Raw genomic sequence first — 23,004 nt, 5'->3', positions numbered from 1 at the left:
AGGAAACCATTAAATGGATAGCTATTTGATGTGCACAGGGGTATTCTAAAGGTCTGCAACTTCTAGTTGGCTGTGCTTAATTGAGCACCTTTACAATAAAGTTCTGTTTGATGAGAAAAAATAATGTGACATTGCTAACCTCACAGCACAATCTTATTCATCTCTTTTTAGAAGTAATTTCCATTTTCAGTGGGATTTACGTGTTCATACGACCAGTTTTTTCCAAGACTCAAAGAGGCACAGTATAACATCAAAAAGTAAAAATGCTAACTTAAAAATTGTATTTGGGGGTGCTGAAAATTTGGTGGGGATATACTACAGTATACCGCAATAATTGCTTGATTGCTTGTTATACATAATTAAACCCTACTCTTTCAACATAGATTAATGTTCCAACGGCAGCTAGCATGATAAGACACAAAAAATATTATTATCATTCCAAATTAAAACAACAAAGTTAAACAGCAAAACAGATGGTGAAATCAAACTACTGTAAGCTGAAAGTGCTTCCTTTAGTAGTTACTGAAAGCCTGGGAGAACAGAAACATTTTTGCCTTACACCTGATGATAGTAATGAGGTCTCTAGGCAGGGCTTCTTGGACAATACATTCCAAAAGCTTTCAATCTGTCAATTTTGGTTCCTCTCAGTTTCTCATTTTCCCAGTTTTAAGTTTATTTCTCACATTTCCACATCAAGAGTGTACAGTGGTACCTTGGGTTACATACGCTTCAGGTTGCATATGCTTCAAGTTACAGACTCTACTAACCCAGAAATATTACCTTGGGTTAAGAACTTTGCTTCAGGATGAGAACAGAAATTGTGCTCTAGCGGTGCGGCATCAGCAGGAGGCCCCATTAGCTAAAGTGGTGCTTCAGGTTAAGAACAGTTTCAGGTTAAGAATGGACCTGCGGAACGAATTAAGTACTTAACCCGAGGTACCACTGTAAGGCACAAATATTAACTTGTTCCACAAGTCTGTAAACCAACTGACTTGGGAGCAAGCCTGCATTCCAAGTCTTCGTCCCTGGGTGGAGTCAGAACCCAACCCAGTCCAATGACCCTATGCAGGCAATGTAAATCTACCCTTCAGGTGAGTACCAGTTGTACTAGCTCTCCCCCCCCCTACTATTTCCCTGATCAAAATGGCCCCCCTGGTGCTGTTATTAGGCATTGTGTGTGTTTGTGTACTTTGTTTCTGGTGGAACTAATAGTAGCTTCAGACAGAGGATGTAGATCATGGAAATGGTGCTTAAGTAAGTATTCACTGATGAGACTTCCGGTTTCCTGCCGACAGAACAGGGAGTACGGGTCTGATCTCTGGACAGACCTGAGCCCCACAGAGGTCAGAGGGGAGCGACCAAGGCAAGGCGCCCCTCCTACAAAAGCTCTGCAAGGGTGTGCAGAGTGTCAAGGATTCCGGCATAGCACCAAATCTCCCGCCATCCCCAGAATAACTGCTGCTGAAGGTCAAAGGGGCGGGGGGGAGAGCGGTTGAGAGCACTCTTGGCTGCACCGAGACTCTGTGGGATAAAGCCTTGAACTGCCTACCATCAACAGGAGATTCTCAACTAAAAATATTCAAACTGAAATAAAAGGGTAAGAAGAATTCTGCATCTTCTATAATTTTGCTTGAAGAAAAGAACATAATCAGATCGGAATTAATTAGACTGAATTTGCTGATACACATAGGGTTAAAACAGGAGGTCCACCCTTCTTTCTTCCAGCATCTCCTTTGTGCACTGTTGTGGCTCCTGCAGAAGCACTCTGTGTAAAAAGAACAGGTATGAGGAAGGAAAGATTTGCATGGGGCTGGGAGAACACCCTACAAGTTGAGTGTCAACAGAGAATGGGAGAAGAACCATCCTGCATGAGAGCAGAAAGGAGATGTTCTTGTCCTGAAGTGGGTGGGCCAAGCTTTCTTTGGAAGCAATGTCAGGGCAGGGGCATTGGGCATCCATTCCCCACATCTACCAGGAGGATGTGGAAACAGCAAGATAGAATTATGAACTTTATTTGGACTGATTTCATTAACACAGTAGCAAGAAGATGATCGGAATCCCCCTTCGGAACTTGAAATATGGGTCCCCTCAACAAAAATTTAAAATTTGGCTTTGTAATTCGGAATTTATGTGATGTGATGTGATTTGATTTGATTTGATTGGTCGGTTAATATAAATTATTTTAAAAAATATATATAATCATGCATCAGTTCACAACAATAGAGGCGTTAAAAACTGTACAGGAGAAATACTGTTATAGATTTACAGGAGCCCCCCACTCCCAATGCTAGAAATTGATCAGTGGTAAATTTTTTGATTAATTGGGATATCAATGAAAGGAGAAGCTGCAGACAAGGAATCCCTAAGCTGACTTTTGCGAACCAGGCTGGCCGGTCTAGCAAAGAACAAATTAACACACCTGTGCTTGCTAGGCACATGACCTAAGGAGAAGTGGAGATGAGCCCCAAATGTATGGTGGGTACACAGCCTATGGTTTCAAGGGGAATGTCTCTAGCAGGCTTTAGCTTGCATGGGGCAGGAGCGTAGTGAGATTTATTTGGTATTATTTGTTTGCACTATCACTGTGTGTGACCTTTACAAAGACTCTTTAATTTGACGCAAGGAGGCAACAGCAAAAGGCTGAGGGTCCAGGGTGGTCCCTGAGTCCTGTTGAAAAGCATAAGCCAGGATCTCTCAGTTTAAACTTCTGGGTTCCCTGGCATTTCTCATATGTAATATCTGTGACAACACAGGGCCTTCACCACCACTGGCTATTCCCCGTCTTGGCTCGCATGTGGCACTATAGCTTCCAGATGCGAGCATTAAAAATCCAGGAGCCACCAGCGATTTTATGCACTGTGAATTTAACCAGCAGCATGGTGTGGCAATAGAGTAATTGGGGAATCCAAGGAAAGTGAGAGCCCATTGACATGAGAGCCCAAACAATATCCTGCTTCCTCCAGAGGGCCACACCTCTAGGGATGAGGCTCCAACTCCAGCTTCCAGGATGAAGGACCAGAGGACATCCCTGCAGTTCCCGACTGCCATCCCTCACGCTTCTTCCCCACTGCCCCTTCTCCGTGCAGGAATGGCTCCTTCCTGGCCCTGTTTGGTGCGGAGGAACCAGCCAAAGTCTCCTCCGATTAAAACAGCATCTCAACTTATTTCAGAGAGGAAGGAGACTTTGGCTGCTGCTTCTGGGCTAGGCCGGCCGGGATGGAGCTGAGATGCCCATATGGAGGCAAAGTGGGGAAAGATGCTAAGATCAGCGAGGAAAAGATTTCAGCCTGGGAGCTGCCGCATCCTGGGAGGGACTGGAGCCCAGACAGCGGGCACTCGCGTCAGGTAATGGGACAGGGGGAAGGGTGGAGACCTCCATATGGAGGCAAAGAGGGAAAAGGCTCAGAGTTCAGGAGGGAGCCATTCCCCAACATTTACCTTGTTCTGAACAAATCCCCGGAGAGAGGTGATGACCCTCAAGTACAGGGGCAGAGGGAAGGAAGAGGTTCTTCTGAAACAGGATTGGGGAGTTGTAGGAACACTGTCCCCTGTGGCTGTTGCCAAAGCCACCCTTATAAAAAGAACAGACAAACACCCAGGTGGCCACGTTGCAAGTGTACATTCTGCACTTTCCAAACCAAGGCTTAGTCCCAGAACCATTTTTGTTTGTTGGTTTGTTTGAAATATTTTTCATTAAAGATTTTCTTGGCTTACTGGGGGGGGGAGGTATTCACTGACCTCTCCCCCAGCAGTTCTTCCTTGACTGAATTAAGACTAAATGACAGATGACATTTATCGTACAGTTTGCCCTTGAATGAAAGCTTTTTCTTTCATAATTGCTAGCACAGGAGAAAGAGAAAAAAAAACTTGCAATCCAGAGTAAACTATGTAATAAAAGTCACATATAGTTTGGCCATTAGTTGCTCCCTTCTCCTCCTTTGATGTAAAAGAAAAAAAGGTTGGGAGATCTGATCATGTATCTCCCACCTTATAGCACTTTTGACCCTTGCCTGTTAATTTATGTGGTTTGGAATGGAGTGTCAAAAGCCATCATGTCTCTGCAAGACAAGATAGAATATTGCAGTGTATGCTAAAAGGAAGTGTAAAGGTAATTGCACTCAAAATTGCATTATTTCCTTCCCTTCCCCAGTTTATAAGGTCAAATTTCCTTTCTTGTTCATCAGAGACCATAGGAGATGAAGCCTTCTGTGGATTCATCTCATTATTTTTAAAGTTCATATATCTAGATCATAAAAAGTTCTAATAGTACTGATACCAAGCCCTTTTTCTAAAAATAAGAAAAGAATCATATTTGTTTATTAGGGAATATTTGTGTTCCATTTATTAGCAATCACAATCATATTAAAATTGGAAATCTCTTTATATTTGGTGGCATTTTGAGCTTAGATTCAATCATAGCAATAGGCTAATGCAAAGCTTGTTATTTTGCTCTTATTAACAAGCCTATTTTCAACATGTAATTTGAGTTTGGTGTAAGTGCATCCAGTAAATCTATATTTAATTAAAGCAAAATAATACTGACCAGATCCTTACTTTATTTGAGGAAAGTTCAAGAATAACTAAACTTGTTTCCGTAGAAATTAATAGGACCATAAATTCAGTCGTTCTCATTGTGTACTCCTTTTCCTCATTTACTCATGACTGTTTTCTTTCTATGTAGGCAGAACAAACATAAATGACTTGAGCTACATAATGTGGGTTTGCAGTCAGGATTCCTCTAGGCAGCATGATGAAAATATCAGATTGCAAAGTACCAAATTTCGCAATTGATTCAAGGTGTAGTTTAGTGTAAGAATGGAAAGGAATTGTGTCTTTTGTTTCCTGACAAGCCTGTTGATTAGTGGCAAAACTGTTCCTGGACAGTATGAATGATACCTGTTCACCACAGGATTGGACACCATTAGCAGAATGGATTCACCACCCCCTCTGTGTGTCCCCCAAATCTACTCCATAGGCTTGGGAGATCCTCCAGGGCCTATTTGCAGGCAGCACATGAGGTTTCTTGGGTAAGAGAGGAACAGGAAATCCTATCATGTGAGCAGAGATCTTCCTCTGGAGCTCTGTTGAATGTCTCTCTATGACATCCAAGGCAGAGTGAGAGGTCTAAGCTAAAAACCCCTATCTCTGACATCTAATTTTCTATGTGCAGGATACCCCCCCAAGGTAGAAGCATCCAATTATACAGTCTCTATCCTGATATCATCTAGGATAGAGCTGTATGCAAATGGCACCTCAAAATGTTGCACCCTATTTGTGGCAGTGGGAGGATAAATAGTTCAACAGCTTCTCAGGAGTGGGGCTCACTTTGCAGTGGTGGGAGCACAAATTCTTTTTCTATTCAGGGTGTGTGTGTGTGTGTGTGTGTGTGTGTGTGTGTTGGTGTGTTGGGATGGGCGTGCCTGCCACAACATAAAACTGGAGAAAATTCTGATAAAATTCTGCAGAGCGGCCTTCTTTTCCCCAGAAGTAGGGTGAGAAAAAGACATTTTGGGTCAGCTGTACTCCAGGAACAGTTTTACCACCTCATTCTAGATCAGTGCATGTATTCCATAAGCTCACATGTGGCTCTCTTATAGTAAAGGATTGTCTGTGGCCAACCTCAGTAATTCTTGCATAGCTGGTGGGATTTAAACAAGGGAACAGAGTTCCAAATATATGTGGAAGCCACAATTTGATTAAATCTGGCACAGGATTGTAAACTGTTTCCCCTTTAAGTCGAAGTTTGTACTGCTTGAGCAGGTGAGAGGCCCACAACTATAGCAAACTATAACAATAAAACAACACAAGGACAGGAGCACCGAGATGATAAATTGCTGTTGTGCTTGTGCTCTATGAATTTGTTTTAACAGTACCGTAATACATGAAAACAAATCAGCTGAGGCATTGGTAATGGTTAGCTTCTTCCCAACACCCATTAAGAGATTTCAGATGGGCAAATTTAGCATATAAATTAAAGCACAAGATGGGTTGGCATTGCCACATTTGAGCAAGAATGCTTATTATTCCTCCTTGGATTCTTACATTTGCCAAATGCTGATGAAGACAACAGATTTTGCAGTTGAAACACTGTGGGGAGGGGGAGGATTTGCTGTATCTGCATCTTGCACATTACTGCAGCAGAAGCGTTGATATGGATGGCTGTACCCTGCAAGTAATGGGAGTAGTGTATGCCAGGTAAGACAAATGGGAGCCTAACATTGGCATAAAGCTACCAAAGCTGTCCAGCATCTGACTTGATTTAGTCTATTTTTGCATTTGTAGGCAGGATTCCATCCTTCTGCATTGACACCCATATGTTTCTGCTCCCTATCTCTTGTGCACATGCATTCTGTCCAGCTCAGAAGTCTGAGCTGGAATGTTTTGTTTCCAAATGTTACCTAGATATAAAGTGTTTTGCTGGCAGAAGCCTCATTCACGTCAGTGAGGCTTCAAACTTGAACATTCTTTGAAGGGATTCAGGCTCTTCCAGTAGAGCACTTGGAGTTTTGTTTTGCAGTCATTGTGAAATTATTATGAGTTGGATCACAGCATGTTCTTCACAGTTAGGCCCAATTGGAATCAATGGTGCTCAGGTTTGTTATTATTATTTCAATGGGGCCTAAGTGCAACCAACTTGTTCTGGATCCAGGCCAATGTAATAATGGGTTGTAAGTGCTGTGGTGTCTGAGTGACAAAAGACAAGGGGAGGAATTCAGCATTGCACTGTTATGATCCTTCCATCAGTGCAAACATTTCTCCCAGCTGGATGGAACAATCTCCTCTGTTCTCATGAGCTGTTCTGGGGGTTATTCCAACCCCTCAGAGCTGATGGGGGTAGGACACAAGTAGGGGAAGTGAGCATATCTGCTCTAGCACAACTTGTTAGGTAGTGCAACTATTTAGTTGAATTTAGCCTATGGAATATTCCAGAATCGATCTGTTTCTTGTATACATCCTCTCACAGCATCTCCATTAGATACAGTATTGATTTGACTAAGGCATTTTCTTAAACTGTTTTTATAAGCTAACTAAATGAGGTTGGGCACACGAGGCTTCAGAATTAGGGCTGTCCTGCTAATTTTGGGTGTCACTTAAGGGCCGTGAATTGTTCTTTATTTATCACTGTTATATTTTTACTTCCAAGAACGGGGAGAGATGCTTGTGGAATTTTCTGCCTTGAGTGTCAAAATAACTTTACTGGTGGGAGAGGGGCATTTTCTATTCCAGCTCAATTAGAAAAATGTTTTGGGTTGGTTGGATCAGAATGGGTTTCAAGCTTTTCTGCATATTACAGCACTTGACATATAAGTAACAATAATACAGCAAAACAAAGAAAATTAGCAAATCCAGCCAAGAACATTTGTTATGCTAATCTTGACCAGTTGATAATCTTCAACAGAAGGTATGAGTGCTTGTACTCACCTGGGATTATCACCAAACATGTCTTTGGGTACAGCTGTTGCAGTCCACTACCAACAATCAAAATAGTGGCAATATTCTCTGACCCTAACACATGGTAGGATTGCCATGTTTTGAAGAGCAAAAAAGGACACATTTGCCAACTTCTACTTTTAACTATGGATCTCTTTGACGACTCTTATTTTACATACCCTTGAAAAAGGGTACATGTCCTGGAAAAAGAGGACATATGACAATCCTACCTTATCTAGAAGCCCTGTGGCCATGTTGCATGAAGGAATGATGCAACCAGCACCATTTCTGACCAGCTTTGAACTCCCAGCCAAATTGAATGGTTGTTCTTAGGGGGAGGGATGCACATGTGATGGGACCATGAGCAATAGTTAAACATGTAGCCTCAGGCACCCACTTCTGAAGCACCTGCTTTTAGAAGTGGGTCATACAAAGGTCACTAATCCCACTGGCATGGAATACAAGAGAAGACTGAGCTTGATTACATCTTAGAAATGAGGTCATGGGACATTCTATCTACCACTAACGGCACATTTGGGAGAGAGTCAATATGGAGTAGTGGACTATGTGTTAGACTGTTGGGCTATGACCTGGGAGACCAGGGCTCAACTCTCTGCACATCCATGAAGTTCACTGGTGACTTTGGCTTAGTTACAGTCTCTCAGCAAATTTGCTGTGAGAGAAAAAGGAAGGGAGTGAGGACCATGAATTTTATTACTTCAGCTCCTTGGATGAAAGGTGGGATATAAATGGAATAATAAATACAAATTTAAACCTCTCTTGTTGAACCCTCTCAGACATTTTATTGCACACATGTATTACACCTCCCACTCTCTGCCTTTTTCATAAAACCCCTATAACCTTTTTCTATCTCTTCTATTTCCAGGCATATTTAAGTTGCTGTTAAATTTCATTACATCCTCTTCCTTGCCTCTTTTGATATCCAGATAAGGAGATCTTTTGCTTTGCTTTGCTTGCCAGCTGTGGGCAAAGAACCATCCTCTTCTTCCCTCCCCTCTCTCACTCAGGGAGGTGTTGGCATGGAGGCTTCTCCTCTGTCCCTCAGGCTAGATTAGTAGAGTGACTCCACTGCCGCTGTATCACTTGAGGAACATTTCTTCATCCTGGCTGCCAAAGCACTCCTCAGCAAACAGCTTGGCTGCAGGGCCTATGCTCTGGCAGCAGCGTCTAGAATTAATTTCCACATTGGAAGGAGTTCATCAATCTCATATCTTAAAAAAGAAATCCTAATGTGTTGAAGAATTGGCCGCAAACATCCTCCTGGTGATTTTTCTTATTTTATTCATTTTTTAAAAATCCAGTTTGCTGGATTCTCTGTTGCTTAGAGAAATTGATTTTGAGAATTACTTGATGGCGTCACTTGGTTATCTTCAATAAAGGTAACCTGATGAGATTTTTAAACATGTTGTCTTTAAATATATTGTAGAGGTGTGCATTGGCTCTCTGTGGAGAGGCTGAATAATGAGGCAGATGAGGTGATTCAGGAATCTTCCCTCCCTCTCAAGTTTAAGCTCAATGTCATTAACCCTGCCTCCAGTTGGATTAGGGCCCCCATTGTTGCTGTTTTGCCTCTGAACATTTCGGTATCATACAGCTCCATCTTTTTTTATACCTCTATATTTTTGTATATTTCTATGTTTCTCTAGGTTCATGGGCTTAGCAAGAAGAAAGGCTATCCAAAATCTTGCCTGTGGAACATTGAAGAAATCTGTTTTCTTTTCCTTGTTATTTTGTTTAAGTGCAACAACAGAGGGCTTAAAAAAGAAAAGTTAAAAGCCTTGTTCAAGTTTTTTTTTCTGAATCCTACTTTTCTAGCTTTAACCAAAAAACAAATAAACAGAGCCATTCAGAACTCCACAGGCAGCAGTCTAGGCAGTCTCATGTTGCATGATCTGTAAGGCCTATACTGGAGGATCATGTTGAAGGACACCAAAAAAATCAGAAAGTTTTTTAGAATAAGCAAGAATGCACAACACTTGGACATTTTTTAATTATTTCAAGATAAGAAAGAGCAGTAGTTAGTCCCCCAGCCCACCCACCCCCCAAATATGAAACTGATGTGGAAACTGGCCATTTAGTTGAACTAATAAAGGTATTGCCCTAATATGGATTATGAAGGAATCCCCTAGATCAGTCGTCATCCCCCCCCCCCCCTGCAATTTGGCTGGCTTAATCCACTTGGATGCTGGAAAATTTTATTTACTTTGGCTGTAAGGGGGAAATCCAATTTTTACATTCCCTGTTCTCAGTGGAGCAATTCTGGATAAAGATTTCTGATCCCTGGACTCCTCACATCAGTCAACAGAATCAAATGGTGTTGATAATGAACGATTCTTTTTCTGAAAGGAGTTTTTTAAAAAACCTAGAGGTTAAAACACCTCATATTACAAGGGTGCATAAGTGTCATGAACCAGTCATTATTACAAATATTCACATATTGGTTAAAAAAAAGAAAGAAAGAATGATGGAAAGATGAGTCAGAGGCTGATCTCAGTGTGAAGAATGTAGAGGAATATAGAAGAAAATGTGTAGTGTGGGAAGAGAATGTTAAAATAGGAAAATAACCACAGCTGGTCAAATCTAAAGTGAAGCTGCAGAAACTAAAAAGTATCATCTCTGGCTGCCTTGTGGCCACAGTATCTTATCATTGCCTAGAACAGTTTTAAAACCATGTGCCTCTTGAATCACCACCCTTTGCTGTTTTCTCTCTTTAAAATACTAATGGTGTTACCCTCTGTGAAAGATTTTTAAACACCCAAATTATGTAGTGTTTTAAAAGTTTATTCAATCTCAGAAGTTCAGAATAGGTGACATTCTTTAAAAAAAGAAAAAACAATAATAATTAAATTCAAACTAAAACACATAACAAACATTGTGTATTATGCTTTCAAAAAACTTCTGACTTTTTAAGGGAAATGTTGGGTGGTTTCTCAGAATTTCTATGCATATTTGTGGCCTGAATTTTGCGTGTGAGTGGCAAACTTTGAGAGCCTGTTCTCAGCCAATTTCATATATGTGTGTGAATGAACTCTCTTGTTGGAATCTAGGTAGGCTTGAGAAGTGACTCATTTTTTAAAAAGGGAGTGAGAAAAGGATTTGGATAATTGACTGCTCAAATACTGTCAAATAATGGTCAAGTATCATTAAGTTTAATACTTATGGGAGTTACCAAAAAACACACACACCCTAATCAGCTGGTATTGTGAAACAAAGAGGTTCAACTTTAAATAAAATGTAAATATTTGTTAATTGATTATGTTTTATATTGCCCTTGTTCAAAGGGGTTCATGGTGGTTAACATAGTTCCTTCTACCATATTGTTTTCACAATAATTTTGTAAGGTAGGTTAGGCTGAAAGACAAGCCTAGCATTCCCCATTGAGCCTCAAGACTGAATGAGGATTCTCCCTGGTCCTAGTGCAACGCTCTAGCCAAAAGGCAGTGCATTTCGCCTCTAATTACTCCTTGTTTTGGACTATCCTGAAGTTATAGAAGGTAGCCTTTGAGAATAGCTTTACTATGCTGGTTTTCCCTGACTGCTGCACGGATATAGACCAGCCAGATATTTGGTCACATAAAAGGCAGTCAATTAATCTGGGGCTGGGCATGATGGAAGCTGTCAGATTTGGAAGCAGTGACATTGTGGCACAACTGTGGGGGGACGAACCAGTGGATTATACAATCTTAGTTTAGTGATATTCTTCCTCTGCCCCAGATAAACTTGGATTGTGACACTGGTTGGCTAGATCCAGCTCAGTAGGTATCAAAACTGCATTAAAGGCATGGGCAGCCATATTGGAATCAGACACAGACCTCCTCAGAATACCTGGAGCTACATCACTGAATGATCTTGACCTAATATAATAGCACATGCATGCAGGCACCCTGGAAATTGTGTAGGATAGTAAAGCAGATCAGTGGGAGCTGGCACAGTGTCAGAAAGAAGATTCTAATTTGCCTAATTATTGCAAGAACAAGGCTGAATTCGAGGCAGGAGGTTGATGTGATTTAATCTATATGGAACATATGGAATAATATTTGCAAAATCTGCGAAAACAGCCTAATTAGGCTCTAATGGGATTTCTTTCCTTGGTCCTATACCAATCCTAACCCTATGGCCACATCACAAATGACAAATTTATTTCACCAATATTACTTCCATGCCAGATTGAGTCCTCAGGCTGCTGCTGATCTGCATTCTAAAGGTTCAGTTCGTGTTGTGTTGCTTTTATTTGAATGCCATAAAAAGTTGCAAAATGTTCATTTGAATACCTTGCACAGACTGCACATACCTTTATCATTAAATACTTGATTTTCTTCTGCACAATATGAAGGGGCAACTGGGTAACATTGCAAAATCAAAACAGGAAAGAGATGCGCAGCCTCAATTGATATATGTTTACTCAGAAGTAAATTCCACTGAATTAAATGGGATTATAGGATTACAGTAAGGGGTTATAGGATTGTGGTATAAGGAAATGCATTTGAGGCATATCATTCCAGGAGACAATACTAGGATTGATAGTTAAAAGAGAGATGTCTATTGACTAAAAAGAAATAGGTTATTGGATTGTTTACAGAATATCAATACAAAGAAGGAGATGCACAAGGTGGTATTCCAGGCAATAATAAGATCTGCATTATGAAGGCTTTGGTTCTGTGAACGCTAGGGAGCTAGCCCCACTGAACACAATGATATGCATTTTTTTTAGTAAACGTGTGTAGGTTTGCACAGTAACGCAGAAGTAGAAACAAAATGCAAGTTAATAAGCCAAATGCCCATGGTGTATTTTAGGCTGAAACAGCCGATACAGGACTGAACCTGACTCCAGGGTCACAGCTGTGGAATTCCGGTTCCAAGAGCATCATAAGCAACTCCTGCAAACTCCTAGTCAGCCCCTGGGCTAACAGTTGTGCCTTTGTCTTCATTGCATATGTATCTCTCAAGTGGGATATTTAATGTGATGAACCAAGATTGCTCTAGGCAAATTATATAACATATACTAGCAAGCTACCGTAGCCTGTCCTTTCACTTTATGTGCAAGTAGGTTACTAAATTGTTCACCAAGGAAATACCAAATGTTTTTTTAAATAAGGAGTTTTGTGTACAGGTTGGCTCAAGAGCTTCACAGTCCGTTATTTCAAAACCAGTTAATATGATCAAGAATGCAAGTGTTTTTGAAATCTCCTCCTGAAGCTACAGGGAAAATAGCATTTTTTGTTCCTCTCCCCACTCTCACTCTCTCTTTCTTTATTTGCAAACAAATTTCTAGATTTCTAGAATATGGATTCCAGTGTTTCCCTGAAAAAGCCCAGGTACTCTAAACCTCTTCCAAAAGCCACTCATCATTTCACGGGTAACCTCCTGCTGCTCCATGATCTATCATTTGCAAGTCACTCTAGTGCAGAGATGGGGAACTTGTGGTCCTCCAGTTGTTGCTAGACTACTCATCCATATGCTGTTCTGGCTGGGAGTTGGTGCTCAGCAGCACTTGGAGGGCCAAACATTCCTCATCCCTGCTCTAGCGCAGTGTTTAGACCACTTTACACCACTTTACACCATTTACACCAATGGTTCTGTCTGTTTGTGACTTTGTATCCTTGTAGCCCATCTAGCCCTAGCATCTTGCTCTCACAGTGGCCAGCCAGATACCTATGGGAAACCCATGCTTAGTAGCTGTTATTCAGAGGTATAGTGCCTCCAACAGTGGAGGCAGCACAGCCATTATGGCCAGTAGCCAGTTTCTGGCAGATGCCTTCTGTTTGAGACGATTGCAGGACAGGCTGAAACAAATTTTATCCCACCGTGCAGATGCTCCAGTGGGGAAGGAAACTAGTGCTATACAACTGTTCAAGGCTTGGATGCCTTACGGGAGTGAGGATGGGAGAGGCTAACAATTCTAGTGACATGCCTTGATAGATGGGTGAAGCAATGCATGAAGGCATATAGCTCAGCTGGTTAAAGCATGGTACTCTTAATGCCAAGGTTGCAGGTGTGATCCCCGTATGGGACAACCGCATATTCTTGCATTGCAGGAGGTTGGACTGGATGGTCCTCAGGGTCCCTTCCAACTCTACAGTTCTATTATCTTTGTAAGAACTGGTATCTGGTTGTTGCAGCTAGTGATTTTGCTAGTGAGGAGGAAGGTGCCATTTGAATTTGACTTGGGTGGGGGGAAATAGGGAACAAAAATTTGCTTTTTAATTCTCTTACCGAAATAAGCAGAAGAGAGCTCATGCTGTGATTATTTAAAGTAGGGATGGGGAACCTGTACTCCCCTAAATATTGTTGAACTCAATATTGTGTCAGCAACATGCAACATGGCCAATGGACAGGGGTGATGAGAGTTGAGGCCAAGTAACATCTAGAGGGCAACAGGGGACACACACACACACAAAATTTACAACTTTATCTGTGAACAAGGATTTAAGCCTAAGTCTGCCTGGTCCAAATCTGATGCATCCTCCACATTTACCTAATGGAATGTCATGTTATGTTGTTTGTTAAAAAATAGAACAGAAAACTGTGTCAGAAAAGGTATCTGGGCAGTATTGTTCCTAAAAGGACTACTCTGCTTTGCTACCTGGCGCAACCATAGTTGTAAGAAATAATTCAGCCATTTTGAGCAACAACAACAACAACAACAACAACAATTTTTTTTTTATTTATACCCCACCCTTCCCGATTTAAAAACCGGGCTCAGGGTGGCTAACAGCAAATATAAAACATTGATTAAAATGTGACTTAAAAACAGCATAAAATACAACATAAATGCAGTATCAATGTCAATAAAATTCAAAAATTCAAAAAAAATTTGGGAGGTGGGGGGAACCCAGTCAGTAAACATCAAATGATCACCAGGGCTAACTGGCCAAGTTGGTCCTACTAGGGCCAGCAAGGAGACCAGGGAAGAGTTTAAATGTGGAGTCTCAGAAGGTTTTCTTCATAAAAAAGAAAAGGGGAAAGGGAATGGAGGATCAGGCTAACTCAAGCAGCATGTTTCTCTTCATATAAATTGTAACTGGAGGCAATTTCATATTATGTTGTTATAAATGCTGAGAAACTGAAACACACTTCAGATGTAATTTGACCCAAAGTGCACAAAGAAATAGAATAGCATCAGTTGCCTCTCTTGGCCAGAGCCCATTCCTACCTCCTCAAGTGTGAGCAGCAAGCATTTCCTTCCATGGAAACAAAGTGTTATGACAAGTTTCACCTCCAGCTTCATATCCTTATTTATTTATTTTGTTTAAAGGAGAACGAGAGTGATGTAATTGTTAAAGGGTAAGACATTGACCTGTGAGACCAGGATCCACATTCCCATTCAGCCGTGAAGCTCACTGGAGGATTGGGGGCCGGTCACCAGCTCCCAGAGTAACTTACCTCATAGGGTTGTTGTGAAGATAAATAAGGAAACAAGGAGTGCCATGTTCTCCACCTTGGGTACCTCGGAGGAAATGTGGGATATGAATGTAATAAGTAAGTAAGAGTGTTTCTGAACCACATTGGGTTGTATTCAATGTAGTGCTAAGGTGAATGCTTTGTCATTACAAGGATTTCTCCTAGTGCAACAGAACGTTCTGCCCCTCTCCTCCCCACACTCCCCTAAATTGTTTCTGGGTTCCCCCCCAACCCTTTCGAGCAGATTTGGGGATGGTGCAGGGCACACATGGGGAGAGAAATTTAGTTGTCCTTAATATTAAAAAATTCCTAAGAGGTATCCAAAAATCCAACATGAAAACAATAACATATTTATCTAAAAACAAATGTGCAACATAAACCCGGTAAAAGAGCATTTTAATTAACATTATAATTATGCATTAAATTATTCTTTTTTTAAAAACAACAACAACAATGTACTGCTGTATTCAGTGTTTTCCCTGGAGCAGGTTCTCATGCAGTGCAAGGCCCTGCAGTAGCAAAGAGTGGCAGAAAAGTATTCTGCATCTCGCCCTTTGGATTTTAGCCCTCAGTTTGAGGGGTTTGCTTTGTTTTTTGTTTTTAATCTTCAGAGAAACCACTTTAATGAAAACTAAGAAAATGGATTGCATTAGGTTTGATAAAGAGACAGGTTGCCTGTACCTGTTTTAATTATGAAAAAGGTGTGTTGGCCCAGGGACATATTGAATTTGAAGGGGGAGATAGATGGTGGCTAAGGCTGGCATTAGCGTGCAGTGCTCTTCTCTACCTGCCATGCCTACTATGAAGCATTTTTCAAAGTGTGTGTAGAATGTCAAAGACAAATTTCTACCAGGTGGATACGCTAAGTATGTGTCCCTGTAAGGATGCCCTCCTAATAATCTCTTAAATCTTCTGGTTTGATGTTTTGCTGCAAAGAACCATATTATATTGCTTTCAGCAGCACTGGTGCATTATACTGGAAGTTTAAGTCACCTCTTCAGAGATATCACCCTAGTGTTTTGTGTAAGGGGCTTCAGTGACAGTGAAATGATTTCAAAGAGTGAAATGCTAAACTAGCAAAAACAAAGGATGCTTTTCTATTAGTTAATGCTTATATAACTTTGAATTATTTATATACTAAGATGAAAAAAGAATGTTTATTTACATGGTGCAGGATTGCAGTGTATGAGCACAATTTAGCCCTTAATTAGGAAGCTAAACAAAAATATCAGTTTTGTTTTCGTTACTGAATTGACTCTGTATAAAGAGGACACAAACCAAGTAGAGTTTGGATTTTACATTGGCCTCAAAACTGCCTGCCATGAGGCTGAGATGCAAAACTGTCTGGCAATGTAAGACAGAGGGAATGGGGAAAGCATGGCAATTCGTATCCCTTTATGTCATGTGGTCAACTTATGCCTCTCTTTGTGCTGGGGCTGTATACCCCTGAATCCTGTTTGGGTCAGACACTGGAGGGGTCTTGCCTTTGTGTCTTAGGAACGTTCCAGGGGCACCTAGCCTGCCTGGAAAGAATAAGCTGGGACAAACGCATGCATTGCAGGGGGTTGATGACCCTTGGAGTCCCTTCCAACTCTGAAATTTTATGATTTTAGGATTCTAACTGGCATTGCAAACACATCAGGCAGCACTGTGACAGTGGGGCAACATGTGCTGAAGCTGAAGGACCATAATATCTGGGGCATCATGTTTTTCTGATCACCTGGAGCTTTCCAGGCTGTTTCACAAACTGTGCTCAGCATTGGCAGACTATGAAGGTTGGCATCCTATCATATCTGGGGTAGTACCAACATTCCTGTGTACAAACATTTAAACTGATTGCTCTGATAGAAGAAATGGCCACCTTTAGAAAAAATGAACTTGTTACCTTTTGCAAGGTGGAATATAGAATTTGTGTGTGAGAGAATGATGTAGCAATATTGTTCTATTTAGCAGTTCTGTTTAATTGCACAATAAAATTTGAACTATAATATATATATATTCCACGTTACTAAGAAACATTTGAATAATGACTTGCATTTTACTCAGGTGTTTTTTTCAAAAGAGAAAAGAAGAAAAAAATAAAACCAACCTGGTTTTTGACAAAAAGTATTTTAGCTGCCTTCAAATCTCAGGCTTTCCCAATTTTTGGAGTACCTCCTTTTATATATTCAGGGCCATATGAGATTTCTTTTTGTGTTATATATTTGTTTAATAATGCGAATCATAAATGCCTGTGTAATGCAGAATATGGTTTAGTAGCTTTTAATTTTTGACCATTTTTCTTTATTATTTGTTCTGTTTGTCAAAGGCAGCTTTAGTATGGAAAAAAAAACCTCTATTAGAAACGCAAGATTTACCTTCAAACCTAATAGCTTTTTGAAACTGATTTAGATTTCTGTGTTTTAATGAACCGTTAACTTGAAAAGTATCTGAATAATGGATATTCCCTAAAAGAAAATGTATTTGTTTTGAGGACTGATGTCTTGGTATATTTTAAAGCTGGAAGCAATTTAATGCAATGAAAATTCAGGGAGCCTTCCTTACTCAACAAGAAAACAATTCTAGATAGAATTTCAAAAAAGATATGCAAAACTACATGTTTGATTTTGCTGTTGCATTTAACTTTCCATCCTTTCCCTAGGTCATGCCTCATGTGGGCATGTAATGTGTCTATGTCATATGATTTATGAACTGAAAATACAGTACCTAACCCAACCCAACCCCTTTAAAATTGGACTTATAAAGCAAGGATGGTTTCCAGTATGCTTCCAGTCTTTATTTATCACTTCTCTTAAAAGTATTAGGTATTAATTTATTCTTTAAAAGATAGCCATTACAGGTACCCTGACCTAATTAAAATTTTGTAAGTATTATTATCTGTGCCTGCCCTACAGGAAGTATCTGGTGCTCAGAGGCTCTGTTGACACCTAACAGACTATTCATCTTCTTAAAATTATTTAAATAATTGACTCTTCCACATACAAATAAAAACCACAAGTGTTTTCTTGCAGTCAGTTTGAAGATTTGAAGGTGAGACAGAAAGCAGGGGGGCAAGTTAGCAGATGGGCAGCCTGAAAGCCTAATCTATGCATGAACAACAAGTTTATTAGGACAAGGCAGAATGGTTTGGGTCCCTTTTGTCACCTGACTGCTGCTGAGCTAGTAGCTGCAACACCCCTTTCTGGCCATGCATGATGGTGGCACTGCAGAAGATGAGCAGGTAAGCATCTCTGTCCTCTGACCATCTACCATGGTCATGAGTGCAAAGGATATGATGCTTGTGTCTATCTGCTAGTCTTCCATTTGAGACTCTCTGACGCTGTTTCCTGCCTCACCCTAACAGAATTTAAAATCACCAGGAAGGTTAGCATATGCACAATATTTCTATGTGGTGTGAAAACTGAGATTTTTCTGTTGTAGAGCTTGGAAAACTGAAATGTAGTTAAATACTTTTCTGCCTGGTTTTAGGGTATTTTACAAAGAAAAGTGTGCATTTTCTTTTCCTGTAGGTTATCAACGCTGCTTTAGCTCTTGCGGCCAAACCCAAAAGCCAGGTGGTGAGAAACAACATGGAAATGTATAAAAACACATGGGAGAACCACATACATGTGCTCACTGAAGCTGTGGATGACATTACAAGCATTGATGACTTTCTTGCTGTATCAGGTGTGCTGCTTTTGATTTCATCTTTTCCCGTTGAGATACCTTTCCCGCTCCCTCTTTTTTTTTTTAATGATTATCTGAGAAACGACACAATCCCTTAGGAAGCTGCATTATATCATCCAGCCTCCAGTATCTAGCCAGGTGTGAAATTAGTGTGAGGGAAAGTGAATATGAAGACAGAGGAATGCAATTGCTGCCAGTCCCTGTAGGAGTTTGCAAAAGACAGCAGAGGCTCGTTGCTCCCTTCACCTCATCCTCGGCTACAGCAAAAACATTGTACAGCTTGAAGCATGCAACCCACCAGTGGGCTAGCCTTCAATGAAAATTAGTAGCATTTCTAGGCAGGCTTTGAAAGGTTCACATATTACTCCTACTAAGATAAAAAGCTAATTAGTGGACCCAACTCACACTTGGGTTTTCAGGGGAAAGTAATTATAATTGTATGTGATTGAAAAGATGTTCTGAAATGCTTACTTGGCCATAAGGCACATCTAGCAGCAAAGGGGTGTAACATGTTTCACAAACGTCAATAGAAACTGCTGAAATAATATCTAAGAACAGCAAGGTTGAGAAGAAACCATTAATATTCAGGACAAATTCAGGGAGTCAAGACACTCCAGCCAATTTGGGAATTAATGGCTGGGTTCACCCATGGCTTCCCATGTCAATTACACACTTCATGGTGCTCAGGAGACCAAACCCCTGGGTTTATGCGCTGTGAATCGAATCTTCAATGTGAACTTGGGCTTTGACACATAAATGTCCACATGAGATCCCATTTGTGGGATCTTTCACAGTCATAAAAAGAGGTTGAATAGTGTCATATTTAAGGAGGGGTTATGTGTCATGGTTGGGAAAGCAAACAGATACAAGTTGGTAGAAATATTTCAGTTCTCACTGTAGCCTTTTTAGAACCATTGTCATTTCTGACATCAGATTCAAAAATGGCTTTGAATTTTGGACCACTTTTTTCCCTTGTGGATTCGTTGTTTGTCCTTCACACAGATTTGTCTTTGAAAAAAGCTGTTTGTGAGCTGGCCTCTAATTATCAGGTGTGCTAGGCTTGTGTAGCTGTCAGATGTTGGTGTGTTTTTTGGCAGAAGCTCTGTGTATGAAGTCTGGTATATGCTCTGGAGAGGATTGCTATATTTGAATGCCAGAAAGATTTTCCCTTGTCATGTGTCAATGACTAGTAACCCTGGGAATGTCCCCCAGTCCTCTGAAGTGTGTACCATGATTTGGCTCTTTAGCTATTTCTGTGCTTTTGACCATATACCATATCACTATTTTATTCTATCATCTCTCTCTCTCTCTCTCTCTCTCTCTCTCTCTCTCTCATCTATCTATCTATCTATCATCTATCTATCTATCTATCTATCTATCTATCATCTATCTATCTAATGGGCTAATATGATTGTTTTGAGTATCTTGCTTACTCTGTCTAGCATCTTAAACTTTATCAGATCTTAACCTTGCTGATAAAGGGCTGGCATTCTGTTTTAACTGTGTTGACTTTGGGAAGCCAGTTTTTGAACAAGTCTTCTTTGTACCATTCATCATTAAACCCAATCAAATACTGTGGGTTTTTTTAACTCTTCCACTGCTTGAATATCCTTCACCATCCCCGCCATCAGTCACAGACAGATTTGAAAGGGGTTGAAAATTTAAAAAGAAAAGAAATCTATAACCAGTATGGTGCAGAGAGGCCTGCCATTTGTGCCATACTTTGCTGCAAAAAAAGATACAGGGACCTGCTCTTGGGTTTGAAAAGGGGGGGGGGGGAATAAAAGCTGCAGGACTGTGCCAGACAACGAATGCTTGGGTTAGCTTATTCAAATCAGCCTGGCTGGGCTAGCTAAGTGCAGAGACATTGAAGGTAGAGGTAAAGGACCCCTGGACGATTAAGTCCAGTCAAAGGCGACTATGAGGTGCGGCGCTCATCTCGCTTCAGGTGAGGGAGCCAGTGTTTGTCCACAGACAGCTTTCCAGGTCATGTGGCCAGCATGACGAAATCACTTCTGGTGCAGTGGAGACATTGAGTGACAATGGGGAACCACTAAGAGCCTTTGGCAGTGCAAAAGAATTGTCCACCCGCCCAGCCCTCTGACATTTTGGATTAGAGGTATACTGGTGTCAGAAGGGAAATAGACAGCTAAGTGATGGTCTGTAGTGGAATACGGATAAAGAGACACGACTGACAACCACGAGAGAAACAGAAGGAGTTTTGTGGGACGTAGTTCCTCAATGCCAGATCCTTCTGAAGATCTTGCTTATATATTTATACTGAGCACCCTTTTGCAGATGTTAAAGCTTTAAATACAAGCTAGGATGCTCTGGATTCTGTAAAGGGTATTGGATTCTACACTCTGTATGCTGATGCTGTGTGCGTGGCATTTTGGATTGCTAGCATTTCTGCCGGTCATATGGGGCACCTGCAAGACTGGGGAAAAGAAGTAATTGCCACTTCATCCCCTTTAGTCTCTTCAGATACCTCTTGGGTCCCTATTAGTTTTCAAAGGCTATGCGCAACAGCACCTCTTGTATATTGAACTGGCATTAGATTTGTAGAGATAAATGGGTCATAAAGCCACCTTCGTGTCTCCTATTCCTTGAATATTATTTACCAGCAGCAAAAAAAGAGGCCTTTATATGGAGTCTGGCTTTATGGTTTTATCTATAGTTATCTAGCATTCAGTTGCAACTGGTTGAACAATAAATAAATGTATAATTAAAAGTTTACCAGCAATGGTGTGTGTGTGGGTGTGTGTGTGCACGCGCGCACAGCCTGCACATAAACTTATGCTATGGTATATTTTGAAGTGCTTCCTAAATTAAACAAATATACTGTGCCAAATTCACATTTTTTAAGAGAGATATTAGTCTTGGAAAATGTATTCTAAAATAGTGTTCACTAAAAATGTATTCAGTGTAACCACCACATTCAGTGGTGGTTTTCTGCAGTCTTTCTTCAGCAATTAAGGAGAGGATGCGAACTGGCTCTCTTATTCATCTTGTATTGAGTCTTGATTCTGCTTTATCTTCACAAAGAATGGCTCAACCTTTTAATGGTATTTCTGTAGAAAGCCCTCTCATTTTAGTGAGCAGCTGCGATATTTCGTTAACTGTTAGTTAATCACGTGTGTGCTTGCCCTGCTCTGAGCTAATTGTGATGAAATGCAACTACAAATTATCCAAATTGTCTTAAGGCACCCAGTAACTTGACTTGTGTGAAGCAACAAATGAGAAACAGCAACCATTCCGTTCCGGGTAACACAAATTTATGGGGCCTAGGAAGAGCACGAAGATACAGTATGATGGTTTGGCTAAAAATTCCACACCATTTGACACACCATGTGACTTGCTTCTTTCTGCTGGACAACAGGAGGGAGCTCCATTTTCAGTATACTCTAAGCAACCCTCTGCTAATAGTGAACTCAAGTGGCAGAGTCAAACTAGATCAACTGAGAAACAAGGGGGATGAACAGGAGAGATTTGCCCTTTGCAGAAGTACAAGAAAATCTTTCAAAAATAAAATCTAAGGGCTCATCCCCCGCCTCCCAATGAAATAATTCAATGAGGACCGAGAATACTCAGTAGCCACTAAATGTTGAGTGTTAGTAGTGAGGAACAGAGGCATACTCAGGTTCCCTTGTATCCTTTGCAAGGATCTGCATTGGTGCCTCCAAAGCCATGGAAGTCAACAACCAAATTGGCAGGTGAGATAGGGCTCCTGTCCTAGAAGCATGTCTCACTGGCACTGCTAGTTGGCGGAGGAAGGTTTGATTTTTCCAGGTGTTGTGAGCAGTGCCAGAGAGCCCAGTCGAACCTTGGTCTGTCCATCCTCATTAGGGGCAAAGAGCAACCCGCCTTCCGCCACTTCCCTTCATGGTTCTTTCACCCCATCACTTCAGCGGGGCAAGTTGCCCAGGGTGGTGCAGTGCCAGTGCCTGCCAGTGCACCTCCCAAGTTCCTTCTTCCTCCTCCTCTCACGCTGATGCTGCAATGCAGGTAGTTAAGCTGCCTCATCGTTACAGGGCATATACAGAGAGAGGGGGTAGGAGGGTGGGAATGTGTCAGTGGCTGCTATTACTTTAAAGATGGCTGCACTGAAGACAAGTACTGCCTCCTGCTGCTGCTGCTGCCTGGGGGTGGGGAGAGCTGACAGGAGCAATGATCTGTAGGGAAACTCTGGCCTCTGGCCAGGTTGGGGGCAGTCAAACCTGAAGGAGAGAGAGAGGGTGTGGATTCACACACCCCTTTTGCCCTCACAAGTATTGTTAAGCGGCACGATTTTCACATGCACCCTGAGCCTGCCTGCACCCAGGTCCCTGGTGAGGAATAGAAAATGGGGGGTTGGAATGGAAGAGAACATGGCTGTCTAGCTGCAGCAGGAACGATCCTATTAGGAAGTGAGTACACTTGACACTCCCTGCACTTGACCCCTGAAGAGAAGAGAAATAAACATCAGTGCACCTTGGTAGTGCTAAT

The 23,004-nt window shown here is 41.2% G+C and overlaps 1 protein-coding gene across 3 annotated transcripts in view; it reads left to right on the top strand.

Annotated features, from left to right (window-relative positions):
- CTNNA3 (catenin alpha 3) overlaps positions 1-23,004 on the top strand; it is a 540,285-nt gene that overhangs the window by 346,503 nt on the left and 170,778 nt on the right. For 2 of the 3 annotated variants that reach the window (XM_083740309.1, XM_083740310.1), the window contains one exon: positions 18,363-18,519. The exons of the other annotated variant lie outside the window; for it this stretch is intronic. In XM_083740309.1, the coding sequence (XP_083596435.1) occupies positions 18,363-18,519 (157 nt within the window). The remainder of the gene's footprint in view (positions 1-18,362; positions 18,520-23,004) is intronic. 3 annotated transcript variants of the gene reach the window in all.

This window comes from Podarcis gaigeae (assembly GCF_964106915.1).
Source record: "Podarcis gaigeae genome assembly, chromosome: 5".
NCBI lineage: Eukaryota > Metazoa > Chordata > Lepidosauria > Squamata > Lacertidae > Podarcis > Podarcis gaigeae.
Note: the sequence above shows the minus strand (reverse complement) of the source record. Positions and strands in the feature narration are given on the sequence as shown.